At 33.0% G+C, this 12,500-nt stretch overlaps 1 protein-coding gene across 1 annotated transcript in view; it reads left to right on the top strand.

The window, feature by feature from the left end:
* Window positions 1-12,500, top strand: part of LOC137626915 (uncharacterized) — a 342,943-nt gene that overhangs the window by 307,702 nt on the left and 22,741 nt on the right. The window contains exons 2-3 of the mRNA XM_068357900.1: window positions 8,586-11,057; window positions 11,723-11,865. Coding sequence (XP_068214001.1) covers window positions 8,587-11,057; window positions 11,723-11,865 — 2,614 coding nt within the window. The 5' untranslated portion in view covers window position 8,586. The remainder of the gene's footprint in view (window positions 1-8,585; window positions 11,058-11,722; window positions 11,866-12,500) is intronic.

Here is a 12,500-nt window from a genome sequence, read left to right as displayed (position 1 = left end):
TGAAATTTTGCTTTTAAGTTATATTTTCTCTTGTCTATAAAAGGGAAAATATATCTCAGATGATAGTGAAATAGATTGGTGGAATATTTTCCATCCTGTTATGGGTCTTAGATATCATCTAATTTGTAGGTAAACAAATATTTTAGCATTTTATTCAATTCTGTTTGTTTGAATCAAGTAAACTCTTACATAATATTTTTGGTAATATAAACAATATACAGTACTACTACTACTACTACTACTACTACTACTACTACTACTACTACTACTACTACTACTACTACTACTACTACTACTACTAATAATAATAATAATAATAATCCTTCTCGAGGTACATCTATCTTGTCAAATATTAAATCTGACATGATTCTGCGGTACCAAAATATAAAATATAAAATATAAAATATAAAATATAAAATCTTATATTTCCTTCAAAATAAAGAAATACATAATCGTGACAGGAAGAGGAAGATGTCCGGGACATCTATTGAGAGAGAGAGAGAGAGAGAGAGAGAGAGAGAGAGAGAGAGAGAGAGAGAGAGAGAGTTACCAAACAGTAAAATGAAGAAGTAAAATTAATTATTGAATGTCAAACAATTGACAGAAATATTTAGATAGGAAATCAAGGGAAAATTTGATTGGTTTTAATACTAAAAAAGTTGAAATGGAAAAACTAGTTCACTTTCTTTTTATTGGAAAATATATGGAGAAAGAAACAGCAAACTGTTTCAATATCTTCTTCTTTATTTGCTTTATAGTTCAGCAAAGAATGAAATGTCCAACTTTTAAAAAAGACAATTAAAAGCTTTGTATTCCCTATTCGTTCAATCTCAGATCTCAGTTTATTCAAGGAGTTTTTCTCCCTCAAATTTTCACTTTATATTCGGTAAAAGTGATGCAAAGATTCTCTCAATGTTGAAATTAATAATTCACTTTGAGGGGAAACTCACATTGATTTCATTCATATTGATGGAAAAGAATAAATTATATCTTTAATTATATAGCAATAATATTTATATACCATAAAAGATATATTTAATTCTCTCCCTATGCTTTTTTTTTTAAATTTGTAAAAATAAATATTTAATGATTTCTAATATGTCAAGAGTAAAAAAAAAAGAGTGATGTTGGTTCAATGTCATTCATATCAACATCAGTAGTATTGAATCATCAATTTAATGTTTTATCAGGTCATTGTAAGGCAATAGATTTTCCTATGAAACACACGGCCGAATTAAGTAAATCAGTGCATGCTCCCGTAGATTTGCAACAAATTCATACAATAACAAGCCAAAATGAGTTACGACCAACATTATATGCTGTAAATTTAGAACACAGATCACTTACATTATTTTTTTACTCTGGTATTCACGTAATATCATGGATTTAAGGACACATCATTTGTTCTTTTCGAGCATTCCAATAGAAAAATCCGGAGTGAGACTCTCAAGTATAGGAAATAATGAATTAAATGTAATAGGCATAACTCATGTTCAGTTCAAGGTCGGTAAGCGCACGTTTGCCGATACATTTGTTGTTGTACAAAACATTGATATGTATCCAGCTGTAATTATAAGATACCCATCTATGGGAAATCAAAACATTATCTTAGCCCCTGCCAAGCACGGCGTGTATATCAAAGGAAAATTCTATAGGTCTTCTAATACCTTAAAATCAGTTTTGGATGAAAAGGAAACGACAAATGAAACAGTGACGTACGTTGAAGAACCAATAACTAATAAAGAAATAATATACGCGACCCAACAGAATTCTTGTTCACTCGTAATATCATCTTGCACGCAATCTATCGAGCCAAATGTACCTTCAAATTTAATAGTGCAAGTAAAGAAAACGTTACCGGAATCTGAAATATCAATCCTTTCCGACACTTTGAAAACTAACGGATTGTCTGTCACACAAGCTATTTATACAGTAGGATCACATCAACAATATAATATTGAAGTCTGAATCATTTAAATAACACTTTAGTAATTCACAAAAATCAACATATCTTGGATGTAGAAGTTTAAAAACATCGTATTCTTAACGTTGCTGAAATCAATCACGCTCAATCAGTTGCGGATGAATCCCTTTTGCAATCTATTTAAAATAAAATCAATAAACACATTCAAGACGAAGAAATTCAGCAGAAATTTTTTCGACTTTTAACTGAATATCATGATGTTTTTTCCACTACGGATGGATCCTTAGGAAAAACAGATGTGATCGAGCATCAAATAAGGTTAAAGGACAAGCAGAAAATTATCTATATACCTTCGTACAGACTCCCTATGAAATTCCAGAATGAAATAAATGATGAAGTAGGTAAAATGCTAGAAGAAGGAGTCATTAGGAAATCGGACAGCCCTTATAATTTTCCATTAATAGTTGTACCGAAAAAAGATCAAACATCGGGTATCTGCGTAGACTTCCGTCACCTACACGAGGAGACGATCCCTGATCGATTCCCAGTGCCATGTACTGACAATATTTTATCTATGTTAGGTCAGAATAAATATTTTACCAGTTTGGACTTACTTAAAGGCTTTCACCAGATATCATTAGAAGAAAATAGTATCCCATACACAGCCTTCAGCTGTTTACGTTGTGCTCCCATAACATTTACAAGAATGATTAACATACTGTTTGGAGACTTGCTAGAGGATATATTGCAGGCCTATATGGACGACCTTGTAATCTTTTCCAACACCTTAGAAGATTATCTACGTAAATTAGAACTAGTACTACAGAGACTAAGACAACATAACTTAAGGGTAAAGATTAGTAAGTGTGAATTTTTCAAAACAGAATTAGTTTATTTGGGTTTTATAGTGTCAAGCCAAGGTCTTAAAGTAGTCCATGATAAGATGTCGGCTATCCGTAACTTTCCGATATCTACTAATGTCAAGAGAATACAGCAATATCTGGGTTGTAGTGGATATTACAGGCGTTTTATACGCAATTATTCAATAATAGCCGCTCCTTTAAATGATCTTACGAAGAAGGGCGTAGATTTCATATGATCTGAGCAGCATCAACAGGCGTTTAATACCTTGAAAGATGAACTGTGTAGTTCTCCTATCTTAAAATTTCCTGACTTCGGTAAGGAATTCTTCATTGCAACAGACGCCTCAGACTTAGGAGTAGGTGGGGTATTGCTTCAGCAATATGAAAAACAATTTTTCCCGATAGCTTTTTATTCTCGAAAACTGAGAACTTCCGAAAGTAAGTATGCAGTAATAGACAAGGAAGAGCTAGCTATTGTTAATTCACTAGTGCATTTTAAGTTCATAATGTACGGTTATCCCGTTAAGGTTCTTACTGATCATAAACCACTAACCGACTTCTTTAAAGGCTTCAACCACAGCCCCAAACGAACTCGGTGGCATTTGTTCATTCAAGACTTTGTCGCGAGAATCGGGTTTTTACCTGGGAAAGGAAATATCATTGCTTATGCATTATCACGTAACCCCGTGTCATCTTGTACGTAGCCTTTAGCTGAATTGATAGATATATCAACAGCCATGCCTATTGTTAAAACGATATCTGAACAAGAAGATTTGGGCTGCAGTGCTGAAATATTACAGACTCAGCAAAGAAAAGATCAGAAATTTGAAAAAATTATAAATGCTTTGAATGGCAATCATATAGAAAAGGAATATACAAAGTACAAGCAGCAGAATTATATAATCAAAGACAATATTCTGTGTAGGACCGTGACAAGGAAAACCCGCAATACACCACATGTAACTAACGACCAGGTAGTAGTACCAATCTTACTTATTTCTACTGTCATAAATTGGTTGCATGCAAATCTATTGCATGGACACCCGGGGTTCTCCATAATGTCACAGAAAGCCAAACCATTGTTTTATTGGCTTAAGATGCTTACAGATATAAAAAAACATAGCTAATTGTCGCACATGTCAGGAAAACAAAGGGCATACGAAAACACATGTCAGCCTAGGGGCTTATCCCGTGCCCAATCAACCCTTTGAAAGGATCCATTTAGATTTATTAACAGGATTTTACGAGTCAGACAGAGGAAATAAGCACCTCTTAGTAATTGTAGATGCTTTAACTCGATATAGAGAACTAATAGCGCTTAAAACTATAACTGCGATTGAATGCTCTAGGAAGTTTTACGAGTGTTACATTTGTAAACCTGGAATTCCACACGTGATAATATTAGAATCGGGTGGAGAATTTAATCACTTTCTTACCTCATTGTGTGAATTCCTTAGCATAAAGAAAATAAATACCCTGATATATCACCCAGAGTCGAATGGGCTAGTGGAAAGAGCAAATAGGAAGGTTTTAAATATATTAAGAGTAACACTAGGGGGATCAGACCCCAACTGGGATATTGCAATACCTGCGGTACTGAGTGCTCTGAATAATTCATATCATATATCAATTAAAATGTCACCGCACGAAGCATTGTATGGTACCCCAGTTAGAACGCCTTTCCATGTATTAAAGCCTACAACTAATCTATCAAATCCTTTAAAAGAATGTATAAATGCAAGTATAAGTCGATATGATATCCTTCGAAAGAATTCAGAAGAATCACAAATCATAATGAAAAGGAATCATGATAAAATAGTGAAGCTAACTAAAACATATACCTTGAGTGATAATGTATACATACAGGTAAATGTACGTAAAGGATTCAATTATAAACTAACACCTAAGTTTGAAGGCCCATTTAACATTTTTGAAACATTAACGGCCAATAGGTTTAGAGTTCAAAACGTATCCCAACCCACGGATGAGAGAATCGTACCATTGGCTCACATAAGAAATTAAAATAAGAGGGAAAGAAGTGAGGGAAAGATTTTCTATTTTTTTTATTACATTATATGTTAACAGTTTTTCTTCTTAATACAGGAGTAATTACATATATTTTTCTCGTTACAGGTTTCCAAGATGAAGTTTTTGTTGTTGGGAGTGATATTGTTCGCTCAGACATTTTTCTCGTGTGGGATGAGCTCTAAAACTAAAAGTATAGATTTTAAATATGGCACTATAGTTGAAAGACAAGAAGACTTTTTTATTACATCGAGTAACGTAGTTGTTGAAGTGCGTATGCAAGTAATTTTTCTCCCAGAGAATGACGTCACTAGCTTAAAGAGCGCCATTTCAAGGTTTGCTGTCTCACTAAATGAAATGCATAGAAGACATTTTCCTTTTAATACAGAGAGTTCCCTTGCATCGACACTAAAAGTTGCAGAGATGCTATCTGACGACTTGCAAAATAAGACTTACCTGGCAGAATCTTTGGCTCGTGACCTTTTGATGTGGACTGTAGGATACGATAATCTTGAGAAACGTAACCCGTTTATTTTTGCTGCACTAAACATCGTTGGTTCTATTGCAAGTTTAGGTTTAGGAATTTGCAATCGTCTTAAGATTAGTAATCAAAATAAGGAAATTGAGTTTTTGACTCATGAAGATGAATTGAATATGTCAGAACTAAGGAATCAGTTAGCTTCAATCAATCAAATTATGAGTTTAGTACATGAACATTCTAGTAATATCAATCAGATTATGGAAGTACAGGATTTGTTGGCAACGTTAATGTATTATGATTCAAAAATAGATCACATACATAACAGAATTGCACATTTCATTGAGAAATCAAAAGATTATGTGGAAGCTATCACGTTAGCGACTAAAGGTGTACTGTGACCCCATTTGTTGCCAATAAGATACTTAAAGTAAACTCTGGAGAACGGACAGAAGAAATTAGGTTATATTCCTTTGTTAGACGCATGTAGGTTAGAATTTTATTACAGCCAAATTACAGTAAGCGTTGAAAATAACAGGATTATGATTACAATTCCCTTTCATTCTTCCGATGCCTGGCAATCTTACAGGATATCACCATTTCCGACTTTCATGACGAATAACTCAAATCCAGTAATATCCAGTTTGACAGGACACGTATTGATTTCCCCAGACAAGGAAACATATACGGTCATTAAAGACTTAAATAAATTAACTCACTTTTCAGATGCAATGGATAGAAAAATATGTACAGCTGACTCATTTGAATTCCATAAAAACTTAATGGATTCATGCGAGTTAGGTATAGTGCTAGACGGTGCTCTCTCCCATACAAATGAAAATTGTCTGGATAGGCTTTATCCCTTTGACAATAATAAGTTCAATTGCAGACTGAACAACAGCTCGTGGATACGATACGACAAGGCCGGCTTCAATGTATCATGCCCGGACGGATCCACGTCCTATTCCCAAATCTTTGTTGCAGCAGATGGTTGTATTGGGACGTCCCCGAATTACATGGTGCAAGGAATCAAGACTATCATCAGAGAACGAGCCTACTTCGCGAACTTCACGTGGTCAACAACAATTCCATCTTTACCTCTCCCATACAACGAACATTTAGCCAAGCGGTTGATGAAATTGACCGAGATGGACCACCCGTCACCAACTTATGCAGATCTAAGATTTTACATATTCCTGGCAGCTTTATGCGTTACGGTGATTATTTTTATCGCCGTTAACATCTTTGTTTGGCGTAGGTTAAGAGACAATAGTTTGCAGCTCAAACAGAACGTTTTGCCATGTCCAGACAAATCTACTTATTTAATTCAATTTAAAGCCGTTTGAAACTGGCCCCTTCATTCGCTCAAAGGAGTAAAAATGTCTTGGAAAAGTGTTGTGTACGAAAAGCAGTTAGTACGCTAGTAATATGTAATTGAAGAGACTATTGAACATTTGCATTTTAAAAATATTTTTACAAACATTTTAATGATAAAAACATTTAAAAAATTTAAGAATCTATGGGCACCTAATGAAATATATAAGCCCCAAATTTTTGAATAAAGAATCTATGGGCATCTATATATATATATATATATATATATATATATATATATATATATATATATATATATATATATATATATATATATATATATATATATATATATATATATATATATATATATATATATATATATGTACGAAACCGTGGTACGTGTACGTACCAGGAATTTGTGTTTGTGCACTAAAATTGTATCTTTACCAAGGTAATAAATATTTTTATTCATTACCGTATTATAATAATCTATATTTCTGACAGAGGTAACAATTATTCTTTAACAAAGTTACCGAATCATATGTATATCAGTATGTTTTTTGGGGGTACCATATAATCGTTTGCTAGCAATGTACCATATATGTGATCTGTATTTATCATGCATTTTTTCTTTGTTTTGGCAATATCTGTTAATATGCATTATTATTATTATTATTTTTAATGTGCCTATTTGAACATTCATCCTCATTTTCTTATGACTAAAGTTAAACAGAAAATAATATATATATCCAGTCACACTCCTATTAAACATATTTTGACGTGTTGTCAAATTAAAAAAAAAAAAAATTGAGATAGGTGGCCGAGCTATGTAATAATTATATAATACATGTTTAAAAACACATGACCTAATAGGTCACTGTGGAAGTAGAAGCGAGTGTGAGAAGTGCTGTGGTCATATCATAGCAGGATGCGAATACCAAACCTCAGCAATGTAACATTTTTCATGAAGAGTAAACACTAACCCAGTCCGTGAGAAAGGTTGCCTGTGAAAACGTAACTGAGTATCTTCCGGTATTAATGTTGAGTTTACATAAATCATTAAGTGCTGAAATAACTTTAACATGCATATGGATATTTGTATCAGTTTACTCTGCGATGTCTTACGGAATGGTCATCCGACCAAACCAGCTATTTTCCTGTGATAGAGATGTTAACCCTGTTCTTAAAGAATAAACTACTTTTAAAGTTAACTTACTTAGACTTTATTTGACGATGTAACATACCAAGATGACATTTGAAGAGAACCCAAATGTGTGTTAACTACAGTAGCACACTAATATATATATACCAATCTATCTATATATATATATATATATATATATATATATATATATATATATATATATATATATATATATATATATATATATATATATATATATATATATATATATATATATATATATATATATATATATATATATATATATATATATATATATATATATATATATATATATATATATATATATATATATATATATATATATATATATATATATATATATATATATATATATATATATATATATATATATATATATATATATATGTGTGTGTGTGTGTGTGTGTGTGTGTTATATATATATATATATATATATATATATATATATATATATATATATATATATATATATATATATATATATATATATATATATATATATATATATATATATATATATATATATAAATATATATATATATATATATATATATATATATATATATATATATATATATATATATATATATATATATATATATATATATATATATATATATATAGCTGCAACTTCCAATTTCGTAGAAAGAAAGGATGAACTACATATATATAATTTCGAAGATGAATTTACCTTTTTTCAGAGGAGTAAAAATGTTCTTACAAAAACTATTTTGATTTTTTTTTACAATCTATTACGATTTTCAAAATCCTCTTTTCTATACTTTCTTACAGGATGACTTCTCGCCCAGTGTTCAATGAGTGTGACCGGTATAAGATCAGACAATGGAAGATCTTGGATGAGGTTATATGTCCCTTGCTGCAGCTGTTTCTCATCTGGGGAAACCCAGATTGGGATCAGAAAATCCAATTCTTAACTTACCTGGAGAACAAAAATGTAGAGATCAATAAACTAAAGAAGAAGCTCTACCCAGAACAGCTTAAGACTTTACAGAAGTATCCCCCAGATGTTGCTAAGTGGGATATAACCCTTATATGTCTTCTATTGAAACATTGTAAAGGAATCTTTGCTGGCAAAGATGACATTGCTTGGTCATCAGGAAGCGGTAAAGAGCCAGAATGTCTTATCACATCTTTAAAGGACATAAGAAACACTATAGCTCATGAAGCTCTCAATGTAAATAAGAAAGATTTCTTTGACAAAATTGAAGAAATCCGTACACTAATGGAGAGAGCACTTTGCAGTGTTGGCAAAATATGTTCACATGTCAGCCAGACAGAGATTGATGCAAATGTTGCTAATTTCAACCAAAAGCTTAATGAAATAAGAGATGCAGACATTTCGCCAAAGACCCTTGATGAGTACAAGAAGGAATTGTTCTTCTCTGAACAGATAACATTGATAAGGAATAAAGGTGTTCCATTCTTGAAAGATGTCTTGAATCGAAATACAACCATAAATCCACTGTCCTTAATAGTGAAAGGAGATGGAAGGCAGTTGCCAGTGAATGAAATATTCACAGAAATAGAACTGAATCAGGATGGAAAGAATAAGGAGGTTTTACTGGAGGACATAATAGATGTAGCCTCGGGTTCTGACGCTGGAAGTTTTATTTTGCTCAAAGGACATGCAGGAATGGGCAAGAGCACTCTAGTGAAAAAGATAACATCTGATTGGGCCAACCAAAGACCCTCCATCAAAGGCCTCAGCTCCTTTCATCTGCTCTTTTATGCAGAATCAAGAGATATTGTTAATACATTTGATAGGCTTATTGAATGTTCTTTGGGAGAAGAAGTTCATCGCTCATTCAAGGATGGAGACCTTGTTAAAGCTGTCTTAGGACAAAAAACTCTGGTCATCTTGGATGGCTACGATGAGCTCAATAAGAGTTCATCTGGCCTTTTCAACCATATTCTTTCTTTAAACAAACTCTACAGCCAATTAACTGTTATTGTTACGACCAGACCTGAAGCTGAAGAGAAACTGAATGCTCATATCGAATCCAGAGCTCTGAATGCTGTTCATCTTCGGCTTGTAGGAATTAAAGCCAACAAAAGAGAAGAGTTTGTAACCAAATACTTCTTAAGTCTACCCAAAGATTCCCCAGTTTTACAAGAGCTAGATAATCTATTAAAATTCCTTAAGAAAACTGAACACAAAATGAGCATAGTGTGGGAAGTTACCTATAATCTCTGTCTCCTGACAATTCTTTGGATGTTCAAACCAGATGTTGTAAACAGAATCACAACTGAGGCTGAGCTCTACTGGCAGATTTTCCTTCTAATCATCTCCAAATTGGAGGAGCGTTTGCAGAGGAACCCATCTACGTGTGACATAGAATTAAGTGTCTTGCAACACAAAATATCTATATTTCTGGAGGAACTCTCTTTGGAATCTCTCAAAGGATTGAAAGATGATTTTATAAATCTTCCCCATTCGGTCTATCAAAGATTGACTGCTCTATGTCTTCGTTTGGGAGTACCAATAGAAGAGCTGGCTGGAGCCTTCCTAAAGAAAGTCACCTCCTTCAACAACTCCTATTACACTTTCCCTCATAAGGGTTTCATGGAGTTCATGGGAGGTTACAACATCTATAAACAAGTGACCTGCCCAGATGTGGATCGATTGGCAATACAAGAGTGGACTGATGAATTATATCAAACCAGCATCCCATTACAAATCCAAATTAAAATGCTTGCTTCTCTTAAGTCAACACAAACTACATCAGTGACAGACTTTGTGAAAGAGCTGCATGGGGGCTCTCTCCCTGACTCTCTAGAGAAGTATCAAAATTTACTTATCCAGACACTAAGCATTTTCAGCGTGAGGGAAGTGGAGGTGCCACTGGCAACCAAGATTGAGACCCTGAAACTCCTGGAGGAGTCAGGATTGGAGGACAAAGACTCAGTCCTGAAAGTCATGCACAACATAAAGTGCAGTGACAAGGTTGCACGCTGGATAGCGCAGAGGTTTCGCTTGATTGATGACAACACTAAAATCACTGACTCATCATTCGAGTCTTACATCACCCTCCTTGCAGCCACTGATCCTCCTCTCCCAAACAGAGATAAAATTAGAATTTTTATAGACCTCAAAGAAAGTATCTCGGGCTTCGAGGTACTAACCAAACATCTCTTGCGACACCAGGTTTACCCAAGAGTAATATCCCTTCATCGCAGCCTTAGAGAATTTACGTCAATTAACGCAGAGGAAACAGAGTCAATCAAAAGTCTACTCAGCAATGAGTAAGTTTTGCCTTTTCCTTTGCTTTTCTGATAGTTATTCTGAATATCAGCCTACTTCTTAACTAATATCATCAAATATCTTTATGAAAAAGATAGTGATACATACATAAACACACACACACACACACACACACACACACATATATATATATATATATATATATATATATATATATATATATATATATATATATATATATATATATATATATATATATATATATATATATATTTATATATAGATAGATATGTATGTATGTATGTATGTTAAGCGTAGTTTTAAAGAGAAATGAAGACAGACATGAACAATTAGGCTACAAATTTTGCCACAATCCACAACTTGAGTCTCATAGTCTTTATCCTTTATATTACTAGTATCATCATCATCATCATCATCATCATCATCATCATCATCATCATCACGGTCATCATTAGATTCATTATAAAAAAAGTCTCAAATTTACTTTCCTTCTCATTTATAGATGATATAAATTTCAACATTCCACCAAATTATTCCTTTTTACTTTTCATTCTTATCATCATCATCATCATCATTATCATCGTCATCGTCTCTTTAATCATCTTAATCATCATCATCATTGCACTTAATAAAATTCCCGATCGAATCTAATAATTATTTCTTTCTTTTCTTCTCTTTGGAACAGTTGTGAGATTTACAGAGGCATCTGGAACCCAACGTTTCAAATCTCTCGAAATGTGAAGGATCTGTTTGTTTGGCTTCCAGACCAAGTCAGCCTCGACGCCTTCTGTCGATCTTTACAAAGGACAAAAGAGATCGGACATTTAGGTGAGTTATAAATGAAGGACGACAGATATTCTGTCTTCCTTTCCTCAGAGGGACTTTATAATATCTCGCCTTCTACCCCTTATCCCATTCCTGTCATTCGTTCAGTTAATATTGTTATTATCATTATTTCTATTATTGTAACTATCATTATTATTATGATTATTACTGTATAAATTTAGAACATTATATTCGAGGCTCAATGAATTTTTATTTTTCTTAAATAGGACAATATTGTTTTCATCTGATCTGAAGTAATTTAAAAGCTTTCGATGCTAAGTTTTCTTTTATTTTTCTTAAATTTAAAGGAAATGATTCAGTTTAAAGGTGACATTACTACATCACTATAGTCACTATGGATTTTACGAATAATGATATTAATGATGGTGACAGTAATGAATAGTAATCATTATGATGGTAATGAAGAGGAAACCAGAATCGGGAACAGTGATAATCCAACAAAGCTCCTCCTGACTCCGCCTCCTTTCTGCGTTGATTGATTCTCTACAAATTATGTGGGCGGAGTCATTTGATCTCAACAATCAATCACCGAAAGGGACGGGAAAAGGTTTCTCTCGACCAATAATATTGTGATATTTCAATAAAGCTGAGTTATTATTGGCTGAGTACAATGTATG

This window comes from Palaemon carinicauda, chromosome 34 (assembly GCF_036898095.1).
Source record: "Palaemon carinicauda isolate YSFRI2023 chromosome 34, ASM3689809v2, whole genome shotgun sequence".
Classification (NCBI taxonomy): Eukaryota; Metazoa; Arthropoda; class Malacostraca; order Decapoda; family Palaemonidae; genus Palaemon; species Palaemon carinicauda.
Note: the sequence above shows the minus strand (reverse complement) of the source record. Positions and strands in the feature narration are given on the sequence as shown.